The sequence below is a fragment of the Rhinolophus ferrumequinum genome, chromosome 14, assembly GCF_004115265.2.
Source record: "Rhinolophus ferrumequinum isolate MPI-CBG mRhiFer1 chromosome 14, mRhiFer1_v1.p, whole genome shotgun sequence".
In the NCBI taxonomy this organism is placed as follows: Eukaryota; Metazoa; Chordata; class Mammalia; order Chiroptera; family Rhinolophidae; genus Rhinolophus; species Rhinolophus ferrumequinum.
This window is the reverse complement of record NC_046297.1, coordinates 57,944,314-57,968,433: the sequence shown is the minus strand read 5'-3', so window position 1 is coordinate 57,968,433 and position 24,120 is coordinate 57,944,314. Positions and strand designations below refer to the sequence as shown.

Below are 24,120 nucleotides of genomic sequence, written 5' to 3'. Positions count from 1 at the left end.
CCCCAAAGTCCATACTGACATAGAACCTTGATAATGAAGAGATTTTTAAAGGTCCTGTCTTGGCCTTAGGTCTGATTTCCTAGAAGCGGGGCCTCAGACAGGACTTCCGGACATGGGAGGCTCTGCAGAAAAACCGTGTGAGGGAACAGAAGAAGTGGGAGTTAGGGGAGGCAGGCAAGGACGTGGTTTTGGGGAAATCTCTCCTTGGCCTGCTCTACTGTGGGCTCTGGAAAGTGAATCCTAGAGTTCTTACCCTGTGACAAGGAGGCCTGGCTTTCATATCCACTGGATGTCAGCTGTAAACTGAGGTACTAGCTGCAGCCTGAGAGGGGAGTACCCTCTGGTAAAGAGGATCAGGGCACAAGCAGCTCACGTTTTACCCCAAAGCGATTTCCATGCAGGTATGCTGACTTCAGATGGTTGATTGTAGAATGTGATAGTTTTATTCTAATAATAAATACCAGTCATTGGACTACCAAAAATATAAACGATGCAATTTCTGTCTTTAAGGAGTTTAAGTTGCCATGGCACCCACTTATAGAAGTTAATGGAAAGATCCCAGAATCTTTATGTAAAGCTTGCAAGTCACTTTTTTTTTTAATTTTTATTGGGGAATACTGGGGAAGAGTGTGTTTTTCCAGGACCCATCAGCTCCAAGTCAAGTCATTGTTTTCAATCTAATTGTGGAGGGCGCAGCTCACTGGCCCATGTGGGAATTGAACCAGCGACCTGGGTGTTATGAGCACTGAGCTCTAACCAACTGAGCCAACCGGCCGCCCCTGCAAGTCACTTTTTAGTGTCTAAATTAAGTCCTTCTTTCTAGCTGTAATGTGAAACATTCAAGAAGAGTTTCTGTTAAGCATAGAGAATATAGTCAATCATATTGTTATAACTGTGTATGGTGTCAGATGGGTACTAACCTTATCTGGGTGATCACTTTGTAAGTTATGTAAATGTCTACTCGTCATATTGTACACCTGACACTAATATAATAGTGTATATCAACTGTAATTGAAAGAAAATTTAAAAAAAAGATTTCAGGGGAAAAAACAAATCAATTCTGAAACATGTGTAGTGTCCAGTTGTGGCAAGAGGATATTACAGTAATCCTGGGTTTGGAAAATTTCCTCTACGCAGACAATTATTGTAACTGTTGATAAAGCACAAATTTGATTGAGAATTTATTTCCTCTTCCCTTTTATTTCCCTATGTAATAAATGTACCAATAAGCCACAAAGACTATCAGAGGAGAAAATAAAGAAAAAGCCCTTGGTATCATCGGTCATTGAATCACTAAACAGTGGCTTTTGCTGGTTTAAAATTCTAGTTGCAGTACTTTTGTGAGGCTCATGTGTGTGCCCTGGGTTATTACATGTGGGGAAAAGCTTCCCCATTTTAAGAAGCATGGCACTTACTTGCACAGTTGTCAATAGTTAGATCCTTGCTGACTAGGAGATTTCCAATGCTCTTTACATGTGAGTAATATCTCCAAAGTCTTGGTAGCAAATTTTACTTACACCTATGTTGAAGAATCATAATTGTTCTTTGTTTTAGAACATTTTAAGGCAAATACTCTTTGATAATTTTCGTTTTCTTGAAAGAAAACCTCATTTTTTTAAATCTGAGTTCTTTTCTGTTCTCTATTCTTGATAAAGGAACTCAAGAAAGACATAGGTTTATGCCCTCAGATCTTGGTGGAAGATAAAAGTAAAAGATAGCATTGGTTTTTATTCCTAAATTTGAGGGCTGTACACAGATCCATTGACAAATAATCCATTACAGTTTTCCATCTATCATCCCTGAGTATGCTAAGGCTTTCCCCCCAAATACAGGAAAGTTGTGCCATGCTTTTTTATGGCTTTGCGATGTTTAGTGGCTGAGAAAAGAATGTTCCATCTAATGACCAAATAGTTTATTTCTGGAGGGAAACAAACATGAAATTTTGTTCACTGACACCACTTGTGTTTTATCTAGAGACATTTAGACTCTGAAGGCTCACTTATAATCACTTGGGATTATTAAACCTTAGCTATCCCATCATGTATGGGGGTATTTTAGGAAACCAAACCAGACAGTAGATTTGATTTCAGAAGTTCGTTTTAGTTGGTGTCCCGTCAACCACCAGTATCAGCCAGGACACAGGTCCTGGAGTTGTACTCTTCAAGGATCTGGATAGCATTGTAAATGAGATTCACCAATAAATGTACCTATTTTCCTTGTAGGAGAGTCACATTGGGTAGATGATGACTGTGAGGAAATAAAGACGCCAGAATGTCCTGCAGGGTAAGTGTATGAATCGTATGAAATTTCAAGTATTAGTGGGTAAAATATCAAAGAACATGGAGGAGTAAGTAAATGGTTAAAAATGATGTAAAACTGAAATCCCCTTCCTCAGATAAACGTCTGAGTGCTTATGAATCAGCGGCCAGTCCAAAGCTAGAATGTACATCTTGAAGCAGTATAATTACAAAAATTTATTTTTCTCCTATGACCTCTGCACATGTCAGAGACTGAATATCCCCTATATTCCATCGGAGCTGCAGATTTTACAAAGAGTATCTCAATGTCACTGAAGAAGGAAAGAAACATTTCTGGCAGGGCCTTGGTTTTTCAGTGTTTTTCCTGAAGTGCTGCTTTTGCCTTTTTTTGTCAGCGGGTGGGGTGGTGGTGGTGGTGGTGCGGGAGAGTGGAGGGGTGAGGGCATGGGGGGGGCACGAGGACTGTAGAGCGTCTTAAAAATATCATCCAAGATGGTAACTCCTACCAGATGCTGAAGAAACTTGACAAAGCACCGAAGCACTGCTTTCCTGGGGTACAGCCAAAACTGAGTGACACCCCACAGTTCAGGTTGACCAGCATAAGGCATTTATTATGCCTTCCAGGAAACTGTTGAAAATTCATGGACCCTTAAAATGCCTGGCAGAAAATAAATTGTCAACAAATGTGTTTTCATTAATGTATTTGTCTGTGTGTATTTTTGTTTTCGGCAGTATAGCCTGGGACACAAAATCCAAGTATTTAGATATTGTCTTGGTTTATGTCTCCTTTTTTAATTTTAACGGGCCATTTGAACTTCTTTGGACTTTTAGAATGGGATGACAACAGTTTCTGACTTTAAATGTGTTCAGTTATTTTTGAGGGAAAAACAGTGTAAGTGGTAGAAGGTATCATTTCCTGTTCAATAATAATGGGAATGATAAAAATGAACTCTTATATAGTATTATTCTAAGTGCTTGATATGTGACTCATTTTCATATGCCTTATTTATTATTTGGCTTCAAATAAACTCAAGCCTAAACTTGCTGAATTATTATTTAACTGTTAGAAACAATTTTGTACATAGTTTAGGATTCTCAAGTCTGATTAAGCAACTATGTATTTAGAATATAACAAAGGGCCTATTTCATGAGACCCAAAAAAGTGCTCTAGTCAGATGGATAGTTTAGTTCTTTATTAACTTTTTTAGAGATCGTCAATAATTTTCATTGTTTTTGAAATTATTTTGTAATTAAACCTAAAATAATTGTTTATTAGTGCTTAGTTCTAGTGACAGGAGTGCTACTGCTATTAATTTGATATTCATTCATTCTTGTATGTGATAAATATTTATGAAATCCCTACTACGTGTCTACAAAATAGAGAGATAAATAAGATACCAACTGTGCTTTGAAACTAGTGAAAATAAACATGTTAACAGATCATTATACTATAATGTAATATATGTCAATGATAAAAGAGGTATGAAATAATATCTGAAAGGAACTCAGGAGTGTGAGCAGCTAACATTTTAGAAGAGGAAACCTTGAGCTGGAGTTTAAAGCCTGACTAGTTTTCCAGGTAGCAAATGGGGGAACACATATTCCAGGCAAATACAACAGCTTTTCACATTGTGGCAAACCTTGTTTGCAATGGGAGAGGCAGCAGGAGAGGAAATATGGTAGGGGAAATCTGGAGTCCAGTCCCTTCCCTGGCTATGTTATGACTTTGGTCACTTCACTCTGGACTGCAGTTGCCACCAATGGTACGTGGCTGGAAGCCCAGGCTTGTACAGATATCCTCACTTGCAGTTTCATCATGGAAATTCTTGGTGCCAGTTATTGAGAATGACTCAGCGTAATGGAAACTCTGTGGCAATACGTTTTTCTGAAGTTTAATGTGTTTCTGTTTAAGGTTTGTTCACCCTCCATTAATCATCTTCTCTGTGGATGGTTTCCGAGCATCGTACATGAAGAAAGGCAGCAAGGTCATGCCTAACATTGAAAAACTAAGTAAGTCCTTTTCCTACGGTGTTCTCATCTGTAATCTATGAATTGCCCAGTCTCCTCTCAGTTATGGGCTTTGAGATCCGTGCACATGTGGATTGAAATGTATGTATTATTTGAAGCACAAAAGTGAAGGGAACACGTCGTGCCTTTGGTAGATAAAATGGGCTTCCGTACATGAAGTGACTTCTGGTGGTTCTCTTGTTCTAATATCTGAATTTCTGTTTCCAGGGTCTTGTGGCACACACTCACCCTACATGAGGCCCGTGTATCCAACAAAAACTTTCCCCAACTTGTACACTTTGGCCACTGTAAGTATTTTCTCAAATGATGTGGATCCAAAGGGCTGGTTTCATTCTGAAATGACTCAAAGGGAGGTTTTTAAAAGGGAGGTTCCATAGTGTTCAAAGAAAATCTTTCTGTTTTCCATCTTATCTGCATCAGTTGGTCACAGTAAATGCCCTTTAAACTTTGTGGGTGACCAAACTTCACTGCAACTTTAAAACTGAAACCTTTTTTCGACTACAGTTCCGTCTGAACACAAACATTAAACCTCTCTCATAAACCACAGGATCCATTGTGTATTTTCTGAATTTTCAAATAAAAATGTTGAATTCAGGGCTGCTACGCTTTAATTTTCTGACACTTCCCATTCTGCTTTGCTTTCTTCTTAAAAAACTTAATTTATTTATTTTATTATTATTTTAGGGGGCTGTTTGGGGTAGAAGTAGAACTTAGGAAAAAGGAAAAGTGTGTTTAGAAATAGAACCTTCTTTGGAGGCATATAAGTAAATTTCAATCTAAAGGTTAATTTATGGTAACAAAATTTTTCATCTTATTAAGTTACAACTGTTAAAAAATATTAAATTTCTTATAATCATGTCAAGATTCTCAAATGACTTATAATTAGCCCATAGATAATATTCTTGTTCAGATAGAAACATATAAAGGTTATATATATCTTACATAAATTTGGAAAGTAAATATTGCTATAAAAAAAACTTCCTATGCTAAGAAAATTTATGGTAGAACTAATATATGTAGATTATTATAGTTATTTTAACAACAAATTTCCTTTTACTCAAAGGGGCTATATCCAGAATCACATGGAATTGTTGGCAATTCAATGTATGATCCTGTATTTGATGCCACTTTCCATCTTCGAGGACGAGAGAAATTTAATCACAGATGGTGGGGAGGTCAACCGGTAAGTTTTGTGATTTTGTGTGTGTGTGTCTGTGCACTGAAACATTTCATCCCCACATTTTTTACCTGTGAAAAAAGTGCATGTAATTTTCTCATATGTGGCAATGTTTCTGTTTTTTGATATTGTGTATATATATATATATATATATATGTGTATACATAATATATATGTGTATACATAATACATATGTGTATATAACATTTATATGTGTGTGTGGATATACACATGTGCATATATAATGTGTATATATATACATGTCTGGGTGTATATATATGTGTGATATATATGTGTGTATCTGTATGTGAGGTTATGATTATAAAACTGTGAGGTGATAAGTGTCTTCATTAGAGTGATAACAATGGATGATAGTGACATAGGGGTGAATTTCAGAAACATTTTGAAGAAGGAATGGTCAGAGCTTCATGATTTCCTAGATTTGAGGGTGCAGTGAAAAACAGAAGTCAATGACGATGATTACCCCCAAATTTTGGTATAGGTGACATATGAACAGAAACAGGGAAACTTGCCAAAAAAGTGAACTCAATGAAACTGACAGTAAATTCATGAATTATTTTGTGTAATCCATTTTTCAAACTCTTGGAAGTTCCATATCGAATGTGGAGTCCTACATTAATTCTGTCCCAGCAAATTAACAGTTTGCAAGAAATTCTCCTCTTTGCTTCACATCAAATGGCTGAGCAAAAAGTAAAAAGTAGTGTAGGTGGCTTCCTACGTAATATTTTTCCTGTGACTATGTGTATGGTTAGGCAACTTGCTTTCGTCAGACACGAGCAAAGCAGCAACCTAACGCCATGGCTGTTGAATGCGCAGAGCTGAACTAAGGGCACACGACCCTGGGGAGAAGGGTCAGTACCCCACAAAAACACAGTCCATCAGAAACATGCAGAGGGACGGCAAAGGGTTCCATCTCATGTCAACTCTGATTGGGGGCTGTGGCTCCCTAGAGCTCTGATTAGGAACGAGAACTGGGAGATCTTTGTGCAATCTCTCCTGGTAAGAACAGTGGGCAGTGTCTGCACACGTCCATGTAGCTACCATCCTTAAATGATCTCATATCTGGAAATGTTTACTACAGTCTATGGGCAAAAGAGAGAATATAAAGTCAGAAAAACAGATGGTATTGCTCTATGCGAAAAGGTCATTTGTGATAAAAATATTCATATTGCATAACCAATCAGTATGCAAGTTTAAATATGGACTTTTTTTAAAAAATAAACATTGGAAGACTTGTTGTATGTCTGTAGAAGTGCTTCTTTACAGCAGAGGTTCTGATTCTGCTGTCTTTATTCAGGCTGGACTCCCAGAGGTCTCTGATGACCTAGGTTGTCAACATAGTTGAAATTTGTTTACAGGGCGGATTTCACAAACAAAGTTTATGATAGAGGAACAGTTTATGTGTAAATAAAATGATTGAAATTAGAGCTCTGTCAAGCTACTGCTAGTTGGTAGTTTATATTAATTTTTTCATGGAAGCAAACTTGCCTGGAACCACAAAGGCTATAGAGATAAATAGTAATTTTATCAAATTGGATCACCTTACACCCAGTGTTGACATTAGGTTTCCTGTGGGTTGGCATGACTCAGAAGATGAGTCCACATATTCATTAACTTCTGCAGAAACAGAGCCGAGGGAACGCTACTAACCTGCCCAATGAAGTGAAGTCTCTGTTCTGACTGTTTGCCTGTTTCCTCCCGAACTCTCAAAATTGACACATTTGACCAACTTTAGTACTTTCCTAGTGCTGACCAAGATTTGTGGTGACACTGATTTGTGTTTCTGTCTATCTTCTTGAACAAGAGGCCACCATAAGAATCCCAAAGAGCATAGCAGCCGTAACTTAAAAACATAGTTTATTGAAATTTGGCATAGAGGAAGAACATATGGACAGAAAGTATAAGAAACTACGTGCACTATACAAACAAAATTCACCTATTATAAAAAGGTGAAACTTGTATAATTTTACTAACCAATGTCACCCCAATAAATTTCATAAAGATAAAAAAAGAAACTACAGTGTAAGAGTGAAAAAAAACAATGATAAATATAAAAAAATTGAGCCTTACTAAATATTCTGCAAGCATTTATATATCCTTTCAGAGGTTTGTTCATTTTACAAAATCATCAGTGGAAAAAAAAATTGGAGCAGAGAAAAATATTTATAAAAAAAATTGACAATAAAAATATGTATAAAAATTAAAATCTTAGGTAATTAAATTAAACTCAGTTTATTTTTACTGAGTGATTAAACCATGAAAGACATTTGGCTAACTAATGTCAGAGTCAGATTAAATGGTGAATAAGAACCACTCATCCTAGTTTAAAACCTAATAGATGGGATGAGGCATTTGTACAGTGTGCATCTAAAAATTTGAATCTCACCCTCAGGCTTCCAAAAATAATTTGTATAATTTAATTTCATCTTTTTTTTTAAACCCTGATGTAGCCACTTCAGTGAAGTCCAGTCTGCTTTTAATTTGTTGATCTTCAGAGTGTGCTTATTAAAAATTATCATTCACTGTATGACCCTACATTTCTCATATGTATTTTAATGAGATTCCTTTGTTGTTGTTGTTGTTGTTTTAAAGTCGCATTGATTTTTTTTCTAATTACAGAGATAGGTTCCATACTCGTAATAGGGTTTTATAAGTGGGTGTGTTTCTTTAGAAAATCTCTCTGCTATAATCCTGCAATCTCTTCAGTCTAAGATATCTCAGTGGGGAAATTCCCTGCTCAGTTTAAATCTGGACTCAGCAAGGTGGATGCATGAGACTCCAGGGGACCCATTACCCGTGGAGATTTGAGGAAGAGGACCACAGGCCACCGTGATACAAGTCCTCTAAAACCGTAATTTCTGGAGTAAGGCATTTCTAAGAGGGCCAGATGCCTTCTCATCACTTGTCAGTTGGGAGGCCTACTGTCATTTTCTGCCGGGATTGTGATGCAATGTGTCCTGGGGTCATCTATTGAATTACAAAAATGGAAGAAAGGTGGCATGTTCAAGGAAGACACAGCAAAGAGAAGAAGAACGACATTAGAATAGCAGTGAGCTTCCAGGCCAACGGGACAGGCTTGATGAAAAGTGCAAGTCTTTCACTTACCTCTTTTTGCCTAGTTTGTTATCCTGCTAGTGAGAGGCTTTGCGTGCTTTTCAGTTTTACCATTTCCTTATTCTGTTGTTTCTTTTCCATATCCTGCTATACATCTATTTTTTTTTCTCTTTTGACTATATCTGAACAGACTTAGGATGGACTCTGCTCAACTGGCCCCTTTGCTGCTAGACTTTTATTTTTCTTTCAGCTTTCAGTTGAAATATCTGTCCCCAGGTAGCTTTCACTAAGCTCCCCCAGCCCGGGGGTTTTCATATTATTTCTGTCATAAATTTGACCATATCCTTTTGAAATTACGTGCATGTCTGCTTTAGACTGTGGTCCCCATGGGGGTAGGGACTGGGTTTATTCATCTCCTTATTCTCAGGACCTAACCCACAGCCTGACACATTTAGGCATCCCACTGCTGTGTTTTGGGTTGATCTCTTATGCCTCTTTGCCTTTCTTCCTGTACTTCATCACTTACCTTCTTTGGCCCAGACCACCTGAAAAGAGCCACACTGGTCCACGGTCTCTTCTGCTGCATCTGCCAGCCCTCACATGCTTTGTTTTGGCTCTTGAATCTCAATGATTTACTCCTGCTGATACTAGGGCCCCACCCATCCCTTTGGTCTCCCAGAATTCAATTTATCCTAGCTCTGTGCCTTTGAATGCAAAGGAATAATCTCCCCGCAAAGAACTGCTAGCAGGACTACACTAATAATTCATGTTTTTGAAAAACGTGTTTTGTTTATTTTTCAAAACTGCGCCCCTTCTCCCACAGCTGCATACTTTACTTAATTTGAGAAAGTGTTGTATGCCACATTTAAATCCTTCTAGTACCAGTAGGAAAACTTATTATTATTATTATTTTTATTCCTGATAACATATCAGGAAGGTACAATAATATTCCCATTTGTCCCCTTCTTAAAATGTAGCATCTAGGACACAAATGTTGAAATCTGCCTCTAGATAAATTTGGGAAATGGAAGAAGTATTGGGAATAAAGGCAGAAAGGCTAACCCCAGTGTCTTCTCAGCTCAGTGGTTTTGTTGTTGTTGTTGTTTTGTTTTTTTAGCTGTGTTGTGTTACCAATCTCTAAGGCAATTTATATTACATCCAAAATCAGAGAAATCATAATTTCATTTCTCTGAATTAACAAGGAACTAGGAATTAGTTTTTTTCTCTCTCTCTTTATAGCCCCAGAAGCTCCTTTTCATTTTTCTTCTTTTGGACCAACGGTTTAATGTCTTTTTTTTTTCTTTCTGTGTAATTACTAGATTTAACTCCTGAGTTCTGAAATATATACATATGACCTGTGTAAAGGAACTTTTACAGCTGCGTATGATCTGATTTAACTTAAGAACTTTATGCTTTAACCTCAGACCATTTGCTAAACTTGACAGATCAACCTCCTTACTGCTAGGGTCTTTTCATTTGAGATTTTTCAATGTGTTTTTAAATTTCTCTCTTATTGGTTCACTTTTCACACTTTTCTGACCAGGCTCCCAATTTTCTTTTCGATAGTATGGTCAACATGACTTTTACCAACAAACAGAGAGAATTTTTCTTTCTTTCTTTCTTTCTTTCTTTCTTTCTTTCTTTCTTTCTTTCTTTCTTTCTTTCTTTCTTTCTTTCTTTCTTTCTTTCTTTCTTTCTTTTTTTGTGAGAAGAAATAAAAGAAGAATTCTTTTTGGGGGAAGCAATAAAAATTTTGAACCTTTAAATTGTCTTTGTAGTTCCCATTGCTTTATACAATTGGGTGATTTTTTTTTTCCTGATAACAAAAATGTGAATTGGCCCTAAAGTTTTTGTGAAGAACAGAAAAATACAAAGAACAAATGATCCTGATTTTGTCATTGTGATAGTTTTAGCACACCCACTTCTATCATCGTCTCTCCTCATGCTCTCCCCTTACACCCCTGCAAAGACCGCTTCTGGTGATCCTTTTCCTTGAGTGTTACTGAGCTAAAAGTTATTTACAGGGCTTCCTGTTGCCCAGATAATGCCAACATCAGCATGTCTTCCCCAGCACAACTTTTGAAAGTGCAGGGTCATCATCTGACAAAGTTGCAATCAAAAAAAAAAATTTTTCCATTAGAAAAACCCCAGATTGATCTTACATTTCATATCTGCCAAATATTGTGTAGGACAACTTTCTTGGAAATATCAAGGAACTCAATTTTTTTAGGAAGTTGTTTTGGATAGGAATACACTAAGCTTGTTTCCCTGAAATTAAAATAAGTATGGAACTAGATTACTGAACAGAAGAAACTGGTCACTCCAGGATCTGGTGTGGTTTTGAGGCACCTGTGGGCTGTCCTGCTCTTAGTCTGAATGAATCTTCTTGCTCGTGGAGGTGCTGGAATAAGAATGCATGAAACCCCAAGACACATTTGAATCCTGGTTGGGCTGGGGTCACCTGGGCATGCCAGCATTTGTACAGAAAGTGGAAAGATACTCTGGACCAAACCCTGGCAGGGTACTTGGAACAATCTGAGATCCTTAGATCTCTGATCCATCCCAAAGGGATGAGGACCCCACCCCTCCCATGCTGATGATACACACTAACAGCTCAGACTCCACAGATCTGAGAAGGTGTGAAAGAGCATATGTTCTCCTGCCCCATCCCTTATGTGCCAGCTGCAGCAGCTGTGATTTTGGGGGCTGGGAATTTCTAGCTCCCCACCCCACCCCAGCCTCCACAAGAAGCTGGGAATATTTGCAGAACTCTACCAGGCCAGGTGTCTCAGGCCTTTCTGAAACCATGGCCAAGCTCTTCAATGCCCCCACACCTCCCCAGTACCCCTTTGATAATAAATAAATAGATAAATAAATAAATAAATAAATAAATAAATAAATAAATAAAGGCTTTCATTGGAGTCTGTAAGATACTCTCAAAAATCTGGGTGCAGTGAAACCAGAAAAGGGAGTGCCTGCAATCCTAGGCCATTCTTGCTTGGGCTTTTATAACAAACAAGCCACACTTCTCCTTTCTGTTTTCCTCCTAAAGTGAGTGGGTTTCTTCTCACAGGCTTCTGTTCCATGGGACACTGGCCATGCTAAGCTGTTTTTAATGTTCCTAGGATAACTAGATTATACAGACGATGCCAAAAAAATGTCTACACATTTTAAGAAAGGAAAAAGCTGTATTACAATGGTGATACTCAAATATACCGATAGCAAAAGATGAATAAAGTCATGTGTATAGATTTTTTTTCGGCACCCCCAGCATTTATTTCCATTATTGCATAATAATAAGACGAAACTTGATCAAGTGTTTACCAAATGCTAAGACACTGCTTTAAGGACTTTAAATGTATGAACTCCCTAAATCTTAGAATAATCCTATGTGCTAGGTAATATTATCTATACTTTAAAGGAAACTGAAGCACAGAGAGCTTAAGTAACTCGCTGGAGGACCATGTGGCCGGTAAATGACAGAAGCAAGGCTTAAACATCCAGCTATCTGGGTGCTAAGCTCAGGTTCTTAACCGCCCTATCTTCTATCTCCCAATAGCATGAGTTGGAAAGAATCTTTAAAAAGTCTGAATGAAATACTTGGTTCCCTTAACGTATTCCAGGAACGTCTTCCTAAAATTCCATTTACTCAAGGCTAAGGAAACGATACAAGGGAAAATCCAGAATGAAAAATAGCCCTTTTCCCCCCTTTTCATTCACCTAGTTTAAAACAAAACAAGACAAAGCTGGGTTCCCATATCCTGGCATCTGTGTGCCAAATTGGGGTTCTCCTCCATAGGTTTTCAATAGTAAAGGAAACATATGGCGAACTCCTGTGTCCTTTGATGAACCGAATGCTGTCGTATGAGTGTGATGTTCAAAACAATCATCAGACAACATAGGTACAGAAGAGACTTTTGAGATGAAATAAAAGTTTGAAAAATGCCACTAGAATCATAGCAGAGCCTTTGAACGCCTTTGCAGAGAACGTATCAAATAACATTTATGGAAATAATGATTCTGATTTCCAGATGTGAAAAAAAAAAGAAGTGATTGCAAATAATGGGAAATTTATGGTGTGTTGTGGTTAAAGCAAAAGATATCTGATGTAATATATTTTACAACCATTTTCTTCTTTGACCCAAACCCAGAACATGTGATAAGCCTCTTATATTTTCCTCATTAGCTATGGATTACGGCCACAAAGCAAGGGGTGAAAGCTGGGACATTCTTCTGGTCTGTGTAAGTTCCCTTTCTTTTGTCAAAGTTTGTAAAATTACAGTTATGATTTAATTGATGAAACATTAATTCAATTTTGTTTAATTTCAGTTGTATGTAAAAGTACTCGAACTTCTGAATATTTCATGGTTCAAAATAATCCTCCAGTTATTTTTTTAGAGGTCCTCTCTCCTTCCTCCCTCCTCCTCTTCCTACCCTTTCTTCCTCTTCCATCTCTCTTTTTCCCCATTTTTTCTTAATAGAATGTAAGGAAGATTTTTCTCTTCTTCTCCTTTTCATTCTTTAGGTTTTTCTGTGCCTGTTTATAAGTTTTGGGTAACTCACCACCCAGGGAATGTATATTTCTCTTAGACTATTTATTGTGGTTTGCATTATCACTTTCTATAAATATATGATAACATGCTATATTTATTTGGGTTTACAACTTTAAAAGTCTAGTGTGGTCTCAGGCGGCTGATGTAGCAGTCTAGAGATTGGATATTCCAGACAAGAGACAAGGAGAAGCCTCTGTTTTTATCCTATTTTCTTCCACTGAACTCCAGGATTTTCCTAGTTAGAAACATGGGACCACTTCCTCACAGAGGTGATGTAGTTAGTGTTCATAAAACAGAAGAGACTTACCTAATGAACGTGTCAACATGTTGATTATTTTTAAGGCTCTTTAGTAAGAAAAGGAATCTGTTTCAACTTTCATGGGGATTTTGTTCCCACTGCGATGTTCTTTCCATTTTTTTTTTTAAACCACCTAAAGCTGTTTCCATGTTTTCCTCATATTCCTTAACAAAAATCTAACTATTCCATAATAGTAGTGTGCTGACAGCAATCACAGGTTTAAATTAATCCAGAATGGCTCTGTCTATATTCTCCACAGTCAGGAATGAAAGTAGCTTTTTCAGATTTGAAGGGCTAACTTGAAATTGGGTTTGGTGATTTACAGTTAAGACAGAGTATCCCTTTAAAAGTTTTCCCCCCTCATGCCCCACTTTTTTTTCAAGAGATTTTCTGAATTGAGAACTAAGTTTGGGTATGTTAGACATGACATGGTTTCACATAAATGGCGTGTCGATTTACCAATTTAATCTTATGCGTTACATTTTTTTAACCCTTGACCCTCATAGATGCTTATAGAAGTGATTTCTTCTGCTCCACAACCTGCTTCCTAGCAAAATGGAGAGGAGCCAACCACATAATTAATACTTAGTCCCCACCCTTACCCCCCGAAACTGCTGCAAGTTTCATTGAAAAGGCCCAGTGTTCTGGTTCTGAATGGCAATTTTCTCCACTCATTTCAAACCACTTATAAGAAGGTGGCTTTTGTGTGCTCCAGAGAGATCTATAGTTTGCTTTGCTTCTCAGACTATTATTCTTGTATCTCTGTATCTTGGAAGTGACTTGGGTTCATTTTATTTTTCCTTACTTTTAAAAATATCTTTTTATAACTTAAAAAAAAAAAGAAAGAAAAGGTCAGACTTCCAGTTATCTAATGGAATATATATCAAGGAAATCTATACATAGTACATTCTGAAAAATTTTAAATTTAAAACCAAATTCAAACCATAGACTTAGAAGGCTATCTTGTTAGTATAGTTCTGTACTATGTTGATAATTCCGCAACCAAGAATTATTCTTGCCTTTTAAATGATAGTATTTCCTTCCAAAATTATCCTTGGCTGATGCTCCATTACATTCTTTTATGTCAAGTTCATGTCCGAGGGCAGTAATTCCCTTTATATATGAGTGTTTAGATTGATTTTAATCACGGTTCTGCCACTGTGGCATTAAGTGGCATTAAGTTCTGCCACTTAATAGATTGCTGACCTTGGACAAATGATTTAATCTCTCAATAAATTGATGACCTTATCTGTGAATGGAAATGGTAATATCTTCATCAGAAGGGTGTTGTTAAGATAGAATGAGTGCACTTATTTTGAAATGCTTAACATGATACTTAGTACATTAAGAACAACCAATAAATGGTATTTGTTTTCTTAGTCACACTATCTCTTTCAACATTGACGAGACAATATCTATATATGTCCTAAGGTTATTTGTTCTCCTTTATCACTAAATACCTCATCTATTCCTTCTTTTTCCATTCCTCCTTTTTTCCCTTTTTTTTTTTTCTGACCATGTCTAATGTACTAGGTCTCGTGACAAATTCTGTATCAATCAGTGATGGTAAAGCAGCAGTATGAACCCCATGTCCCATTCCGTTTGAACATACGTTCTACCTTTGTCAGATTTGTTTGTGCTGACTTGAAATTATATTTCAGACACTGACGGGTAAGGGCCATCCATGTCTTTTTGGTCTGAGGTTATTTTATAAAGACCCTTGACCCTCAAAAATGCTTATAGAAGTGATTTCTTCTGCTCCACAACCTACACAAAGACAATCTAGAACTCCTAGGAAGTGTAGGGACCACTTTGTCCAATACCTCATTTTTGAGATTGGAACACCAAGGCTTAGAGAGGTAAAGTGTTGTGCCCAAGGTGACACTTAGGATGAATTCACATCTTGAAGTCTTTACACACACACACACACACACACACACACACACACACACACTCAGACCCCTGTCCAGAAAATGATAATCCCCTGCTTATCGTTCCACACACAGAACGGTGTGGACTCCTCCATGAAAGTCGTTTTGGTAGGAGTATCTTGTCTCTATTTATATTCACACAAATGCCTTGAACATAATAGGCTTTTAACAAATACTTCATGAGCGATTGCACCATCTCTTTGGACCTGTGAATCCAGTATCTAGTGATAAAAGCTAACATTTTTCTGAACTCTTTCTCTGTGCCAGGCACTATTCTAAGTGCTTTGCATGTATTATCTTTTTTAATCCTTACAACAACCTTATGGGATAGGTACTATTACCGTCATCATTTTGCAGAGGCACAGAAAGGTTAGGTAACTTGCCGAAGTCTCATCATCAACACATATGCAGTCAAGATTCAAACCCAGACACTCTGGCCTCAGAGCTGTTATTCCCTGCCCTGCCCCATCCTCCCACGCTGGTCAAGCACCCCATCCAATGAAGGCATTTAAAGGGTGAGCATTCAGGGGTGTAATAGCTTGTATTTTTCCATTAGCATCAACTGAGTTCATTGGGGTCCATTTTTGTGACTTAACACCAATTACATAAAATAAAGCAGATGGTAGGTAGGCAGTGAAGTAACAGAAAATGAAAAGGCCACAGTATTCACTTTTTTTTTTAAATTAGGAAATAATTCAAAATATGTAATTATTTTGTTCAGATACAGGAGATTTCTAAGGCTGAAGAATTAAATACCTGAAGTGATTAACCTGTCTTTGCTATGCCTCTTTCTTATTCAGTGATAAGATATAATAAATGGGGTCACATGTATTCAATAGCACTGGTCTCTATGTAAATTAGGACTCACTTTATGGTAAATGTGATTTTCTGGTCTGAGAGGATAGTTTTATCCAGAGAGGGAGCCAGAGGAATAACAAATCCACAATCTATGTAAAGGCTGGTGTGGAGTGGGGGTGGGTGGGAATGAGAGAAGGCTGCTTCGTTAGAGCTCTTGCCACCTCTAGCCTTCTACCTTGGCTCTGAAAATTTGTCTTTCTCTTTGTTCCCGCTTGCTCATGTCCATCAAGAGTGGCTTTTTAAATGGCTCACCCAATAGCCCATGATAAATTTTTAGTAGAGGTTATTTTTTTGAGCAGTTTTAGGTTCACAGCAAAACTGAGCGGTAGTTAGAGATTTCCCATATTCCCCAGACCCCACACATGCACCGCCTCCCCCATGATCAATATCCACACCAGAGTGGGACATTTGTTACAGTTGATGAGCCTACACGGACACATTATTATTGCGCAGATGCCATAGTTTTTACTAGGCCACAATAATTTTTACTAACCACAAGTAAACTTGGACTTTAGATGGAATTCATCATAAACATGCTGTAATGCCTAGTCTTGGTTGGGGGAGCAGAAAAGCCTGTTGTGCTCCTTGTTAGGAAAGAATTAAGCAAATTGCTCTATAAATAAAGACATCACTCAGCTTTGGAGCATCTTAACATAACTCAGCCCAGGATACAGTGCTATCGTGTTAGCAAGAGCTCTTAAAGTGAATACCAGATTTAGGGTAATTATATTTTCAACGGAAGAATGAGATTTAAACACAAAAGTCATTGTGGATGAAGATTATACCCTTTTTGTCAGTCACATAATTATATGTACCCATTCCTGATAGATTTTTATAGAGCTGGAAGAGAATTTCAAGAATACCTTTCTAAACCCCTTATTTATAAAGGAGGAATGTAAGTTTCGGATTAAATCATGTTTCTAAAGACATTTAGCTAGAGACAGAATGACAACTAATTCTGATCATTAATAAAAATACGATGTTTTTCTTTTAGCATTTACTGTGTACTAACACTATACATCCCCTTTGCCTGTTTTGTCTCATTTCATCCCTACAACCGAGAAGTTCAGTGTGCCTTGTTATCCTTCTTTTACTGATGAGTAAACTGAGGCTGAGAGAGGTGAAAGAGGCTTAAAGGTCAAGAGAGGTCACAACACCTGCAAGAAGCAGATTGGGGTTGTAAATCCTGGTCCCTCTGTGGCCATAGCTAATAGCTTTACCCAGTAAATGGCAATGATTGTGAGCCTGGGGTCTTTTCCTCATTTGACTGTGAATCAGAGTTTCCAGTCTTATCCTCTGTGGCAGAGGTTGAGCAATATAATATGTTGCAAATGGAAATGGAAGTTTAAACACTGATTCAAGAGGCCCTTATATGAAGTGAAAACAGATGGTGGTAAATAGAGAGCAGTTGGCCTGGGTGTAAGAGCAAGCGCTCATCAGGCTGGAGTTTGTGGAAAAGCAACCTCCCATCATGCTTTGCTTGTTATTACCCTCCAGGGTCATCCCTCACGAGCGGAGAATATTGACAATACTGCAGTGGCTGACCCTGCCAGACAATGAAAGGTATTTGTTTCCCTCTCCCTGACTTTCTTTCTTTTTTCAGTATATTTTCATCTTAGCTTAGAATTGGGTGAAAAACTAGATACACTGTGAAATAGAAGTATAACCAAGGTTCAGTAGTATTAAGTTTTGTGGTTCTTAGCCTTAAGCGTTACTTCCCTAAGAAGGATGTAATGGACATATGTGATTGAGGACCATTTCATTCCGTGGATTACTACAGCTGTTAATTCTGGCCACTACAGCAGAGTTTAAGGGAGTTCCTGGCTTTGATAAATGAACCAACAGCATCCCAAGGACGGGGAAGCATTAAGACTGATTTTTCTCTTTAATGGAATTGTTCTCTCAGGCAGCAGATTGCATAGCCCGGGTGAATGGTCACTGTGCTCTATTATTTTGAGGGTCGAAGACCTGACTGAGTGTGTTCAGATTTTTCTTTGTGACTTTTGATTCCTGAAGATGGTACCAGGCAGTTGCCACAGTGGGGGCGGTCTGTGTGTGGGAGGCGGATGCAATAGAAAGAAACAACCAAAACAAAAACCAGAAGAGTTTTTCCATGGTAAGACTATAGTGGTTGGTAGATTAATTATCTTGATTTGAGAAGATTTTTTTTTTTTTTTTAATGTGTAGGGATACTGGTATTCTTTGTTGTGTGTGGTTTGGGGGATATTCTGAACCTGCCAATTTTCTCGTAGGCCTTCAGTGTATGCCTTCTATTCCGAGCAACCTGATTTCTCTGGACACAAATATGGCCCTTTTGGCCCAGAGGTTAGTAGCTTCTCCCCCACCTGAGGAGAACCTGTGTCCCTGGGCTACCTGATCTACTGACCTTATTTCATCAAGTGTACAAAATCTCTTGAGGTGTACGTATCTGCGAGGTTTATACATAGTAAAAGAATTGCAAGACTAAAAGTGTTTTTATAAATCTTCAACATACTTGTTTCTCTTACAGGAATTTCATTTCCAACTGATTTGATACTCATATTTATCCTAAAGTTGGTGTCCATGAGAGAGTACAGTCTAGCCCTGCAGGCATCAGTCAAAGGGTGAAGGATCCGGCAGCGTTGGCATTGGCCATCCCTGGGATAGGAATGGAAAGGAGTCTGGAGATGACACCTGCAATACAAAACACTGAACTGACTTTCAGCTCCCTTAAGATGATTCTGACAGAGTAGGTCAGCTAAGTAGCGCTAATAGCCTTAGCAGATACAGTTAACGGGGCATGGTATAGCAATGGACACTTTTTTATTTGATAAATTTTGACATAGGTACATACCTGTGAAACCATCACCACAATCAAGAGTATGAACATAGCCATCACCCCCCAAAAAGTGAAATGAATTCTGAACTGAGAGAAATACAGTGTAGAATGAATCTGTTTAGCAGAGCAGTGTGGCACCCTTTCTCAAACACTAAGGAATCTTGTAGAAGACAATCTGTTTGTAAGGTAGTATCCAATGGAACTTCAAATTCAGCCCAGGAAAGGGATGGTAATGTTTTATTATGTCCCTCTTTCATTTAGAGACGGAAATCTTCCCAGCATTTTGGTGTGATTTTAAAATACTATGGAATTTGTAAATCCAAACCTCTTAATATTTTACATATTTTCCACCACTCTTATTAGGGTGGGGAGATCTACAGCAACCTAATAAAACTTGATTCTGGATTAGAAATAATTTGAAAAACTCTTTGTTGATGGAAATCGCCTCCAATTCCCTAACAGGCCACGACAACACTGTTGGCTATAATTCAGTCATTGTATTCCGCATAAGGATGAGTAGGAAATACAGATAAGTATTATACAGATAATACTTGGTTTAAGTATTTTTGAGTGCAATGGAGCATGTTTAAACAAAGGCAGTAAACACCAAGGAGCCATAAGGATTTTTGTCTGAATGCTTTAACATTAATCCAGTGGTGATTTTTGTAAGCCCTGGAAACTAATGGCTATTTAAAACCATTCTTAGTGTGCCTTAAATCATCGAAGTCATATAAGTCTGATGCTCTTTTTCCTCTCCCTTTGATGTTTAACCAGTGTTGCATGATTATGGAACACAAATGATAAAATGAGATAAACATCTGCATGCATGAAACACAAATCTTACTCTTGCCAGAGCAAGCGTGGCTGGTTTATCTTTAGGATGACTTTCTTTGAGATTAAAGTGAACAAAAGGAACCACATTATTAAAATGTTAAAAAAAAGAAAAAGGAAAACAAAAATCTCTAAGCAGTTCCATGTGCTCTACTCAAAGGTTCAGCTTTGCATGAATATTAATATCCCCCTAATAAGCCCCATGGCATAGGCAAAATAAGGAGTTTTGGGGCAACGTAGTATAACCATTTTTTTAAAAGCAGGAGGCTGATAACCAAAGAGGTAGGGGATGTTCGAATTGCTTGTCTGGTTAATGAACTTACAGATAGGACCTCCGAACTTCTGACTCCCAGCCCAGAGTTCTTCCCAGAGAACCATTTAAGCCACCTTCCATCCAGGAGATAAGCAGAGTTGTCAGTAAATAACTATTCATGTCATACAGAGCATTTTCTTTATGTCAAAGTTGGCTTTTTACAATACAGATGAGGTACAGCTCTTACAATCCTCATTCCCTTAAAAGTTATATGGCTCGGCATTAAATGTTCTTTATCGATGAGCATTTCTGCATTTCTAACAGGTGTAGTTCAGTTATAATTAGTTGAAAGTGTTTGTGTGTTTTAATCAACAAATAGACTATTACAGTTGATATTCAATATTATATTAGTTTCAGCTCTACAGCATAGTGGTTAGACATTTATATAATATTGAATGTCAACTGTAATTGAAAAATTTACAAAACTGTTAACACATAAAAATAAACTAAAACTTTTTTTTAAAGTGCTAAGGAATGATAAATGAAGTATAATATAGGATGCTTTAATTTGCTGTAATGATAGTTCTATACTTAGGTCTGCTCATAAATATACGAACTGATTTTGTCCTATAGTATTTATGAACTAAGAGTTGGAAGTATTCATTCTGTGTTCTTTTTAGTATTAATATTTCTTGAAACTGGGATATTGTCACATACCTACTCGGTATAACATTCTTGATTAGATGTCTTGGAATGTATCTCCAGTTATGATAACCTGGTAACGTGGTCACTTTCTTCTCGTAATACAAGGGATATTTTCAGATTTTGACCGTTTCACATTTTGTTCTAGGAACCTTATTTTTACTGAAATAAAAACAAAATAGTTTATACTTTTAAAACACGAAACCAAAGTAAGCCAGCAAAACCTCTCTTCTATTGTAGAATTATTGGTTTATACACCTATATATCCATCATTACATTTATTGTGCATGTAAAGATTATACTTGCTGAAATAATGTTTTTAAAATCAGTACCATGTTACCCTTTCCATCTCACGAGAAAATATCTTGTATTTGAAGTTTAATTGCAATGATTCAATCTAGCAAAGTGTTGTGTGCTGTGGAACACAGTTGGAGTTCTACTTTCTTAGTTTAATATTTGAGTGTACTTTTTTTTCCCAGGAAATTCTCAAAGGCTATTCAATTAGATGATCAAGCATTGGGCTAATAGTTTCAAGAAATGGTGTATTGCTCCTGGTTTCATAGTGTAATGGTGAATGTTGAGAAATATGCTTGCTTGTGATTTTTGGCACAATCTTTTTCTCTTTGACCTTCTATGCTTTCTGTGTGACCCCTCATTCGGCTGCTCTTCTGGGCCTAGAGGCAGAGCTTTGGCTGTCTAGTTACTACCTTCAGATGGCAAAATACCTTCTGAAAAGCAGGGAAATTTGCCCCTCTATCTCCCATCCTTTTAACCTCAGGCTAAATCTTCTAAAGTCAGACTAAAGTATGGCTGGTCAGTGAAAACTTAGCTTTCGTCTACTTCTAACATTTGAAGAAGGAAATACATGCAATATAATCACTGGATGAAAACTCATTTTGACTAAATCCTATGTCTCCCGCTGCTCCTCTAACCTGCTGCAATCGGAAGGGCCTGCCTTCCGAGTCTTGGGAATGTTGAGGTCTGTTGCAAATGGCCGGGTGTCTGATGGGCAGACTTGAGCGCTACCTGAATGTATTCGGCGACCATGAATTGGGAAACCCCCTTTTTCCTTTTGCTTGTCTTCTTATGGAGAATTGCTTAAAACTAGAAGCATTTTTTTAAAACAACAGAACCCAACCAGAGTCTGTGGGGCTGTGTCTTTCCATCGCTGTGCCGGAGAGAGAGGATGAGACAGAAATGGAAGTGGCTTTGCAGTCGCTTGCTCTGGAAACAGTGAAACCGCATGGCAGGTGGCCTCCTTTGTGGATACACTAACATTGTCCCTCCTTCTGCCCCTTCCTGCATCTGAATGATTCTCCGGACGGTCCCACCGAGAGAAATCAGCTAGGTAGACAGCAGAGCTTGCTGCTTTTATTCACCTTTGCACCATCAGCAAATCAGGGGCCTGGTTACCTCCAGCATTTGGGAAGTCCCAAAAGGTTGTTTTCCTTACTCAGGTGGTATCAGCCTGTATTGCTCTCTAGATTGAAAAAAAAAATAAAAAGATGCGTAGTACTACCACTCCTCCCTTCCTCCCAACATGGGGTTTCTGATAGAAAGAATGCAAGTAGACTCTTTTCTTGATATGTATACTAAGAGGAAGCGATCTCCATGACTTTGTTACCTTATGTTACAAGAGAATTTTTTCAAAGTTCTATTTATGGTTATCTCATGGCTTAGAGCTGCCCTGTACTGGAAACCTAAATTATCAGTGACATATTTTCTCTCCTGCTGAAAGTCCTGATTTGTGGAAGTACATTGATGACCAAGGAGGATGGCTTATTATTGATGTTTTAGTCTATCCTTGGTTGTAAAATTTTTCCTGATCCTTGCCAATGAAGGTGACAGTTGCTTTGATATCGTTGGTGGTGTGAACAGATACCTGTCAGATTCTAAATTGGAACCACCCACATGGATCCCACTGTTATCTTGAAATGACCAAGTGGCTAATAATCTATTTAGTTTTCAGCTAGTACTGTATAAATGGCTAGCGTTTCATAACCAAGGACCAGTCTCTCCCTAATGCAAAAATTATGGAATGCAGAACTCTATGTCACCTTCAGATGTACCCATAGTCTCCTCAGCCCAAAGAAACCTTCTTGACTAGATCCTCTTAAGTTATATTCTTGTTCTCAGTGAAGACGCTGGCAGCAGCATCGTGATCAATTTAGCGGGCTTCTCTCTATAGAGACCCCTGAATAATATCTCATACCCACTTTTTCCTCACTTAAGGAGCCTTAGTTTTTCCAACTAAGACTCTGCTGACCCCAGATGGCAAAGTGTGAGCTTTGTTCTGTGACCCAGAGGGACAGACGACTTCTGAGTCCCGACATCTCTCTCCGCCAGTACAGGAGAGTAGTTATGGCTTACCTCTTCCTCCGGCTAAGAGACCTAAGAGGAAGGTTACCCCTAAGAGGAGACAGGAAAGACCAGTTGCTCCTCCAAAGAAAAGAAGAAGAAAATTACATAGGATGGATCATTATGCCGTGGAAACTCGTCAGGACAAAGTAAGTTTATCTATTGTTCCAAAGCTTTGTGGCGGGCAGGTGTGTTGAAGGTTCCCTTCAGTGCCTTGGTTCGAAAATCAGCTGACTAAGTTTCAGAAAAACTCTGGCGCTTCATCCTTGGCTTTGAAGTCCGGAAGAATTGGATACTTCAGAGGGTAACACTGATGTGAAGAGCTCCTGAACATTCAGCGAGACAGGACAAAAGAGGCTTCTACTTTCTTTAGAGTCAATTATCCTACAACTAGGATTCATAGGCTTGAGTGACTGACTGTAAAGGAGGCCATGGGCTTTGCTTGCATGTGTGCACAGAATTTGTTACAATGGTTTATAGCCTTGGTTCTTGCAAGTACAACTAAGCAAGCTAGCTGGGGGAATCCTCAACAATAATGTAGATTAGAACTCAATAGAAAATTGGCTTGAAATTGTGGTCAGTACCTTCAGAATTCAGAAAAGGTCTTAGATTATAGACAAGGGGATAGCTGAGACAGAAGAAAGAGGAAACAGTCGGTAGATGGAGTTGTGTGTGCTTTCAAATAGAGATAATGAGTAATGTCTAGTCTTTCCAGTATATTCAGACCAGCCTCTAGGTTGTTAATTTTCTCAAAACCTTCAGATACCTCTAAGGCACGATCTTATTTATGATTGTCTGAACGAATCACTAAGAAGAAGGTTAAGGATTTTACCTGAGTTATCTTGTTTAGTAAAGGAAAATAAGTCATTGTTAAGGATTGATATATGTTGTGTATTTGGTATTTCTTTGTCTAGGCAAAGGTCTTAGAGGAGAGCAGTGTTTTCTCAGAAGGAAATACCACTTAGTCCTTCATCTGTTAG

The 24,120-nt window shown here is 38.0% G+C and overlaps 1 protein-coding gene across 8 annotated transcripts in view; it reads left to right on the top strand.

Moving 5' to 3' along the window:
- The window catches only part of ENPP2 (ectonucleotide pyrophosphatase/phosphodiesterase 2), a 98,336-nt gene that overhangs the window by 39,163 nt on the left and 35,053 nt on the right, over positions 1 to 24,120 (top strand). For 5 of the 8 annotated variants that reach the window (XM_033126070.1, XM_033126074.1, XM_033126072.1 and 2 more), the window contains exons 5-12: positions 2,223 to 2,283; positions 4,171 to 4,268; positions 4,494 to 4,573; positions 5,350 to 5,469; positions 12,725 to 12,780; positions 17,676 to 17,741; positions 18,431 to 18,503; positions 23,134 to 23,289. In XM_033126070.1, the coding sequence (XP_032981961.1) occupies positions 2,223 to 2,283; positions 4,171 to 4,268; positions 4,494 to 4,573; positions 5,350 to 5,469; positions 12,725 to 12,780; positions 17,676 to 17,741; positions 18,431 to 18,503; positions 23,134 to 23,289 (710 nt within the window). The remainder of the gene's footprint in view (positions 1 to 2,222; positions 2,284 to 4,170; positions 4,269 to 4,493; positions 4,574 to 5,349; positions 5,470 to 12,724; positions 12,781 to 17,675; positions 17,742 to 18,430; positions 18,504 to 23,133; positions 23,290 to 24,120) is intronic. The other 3 variants (XM_033126076.1, XM_033126077.1, XM_033126075.1) reach the window with 1 other exon arrangement.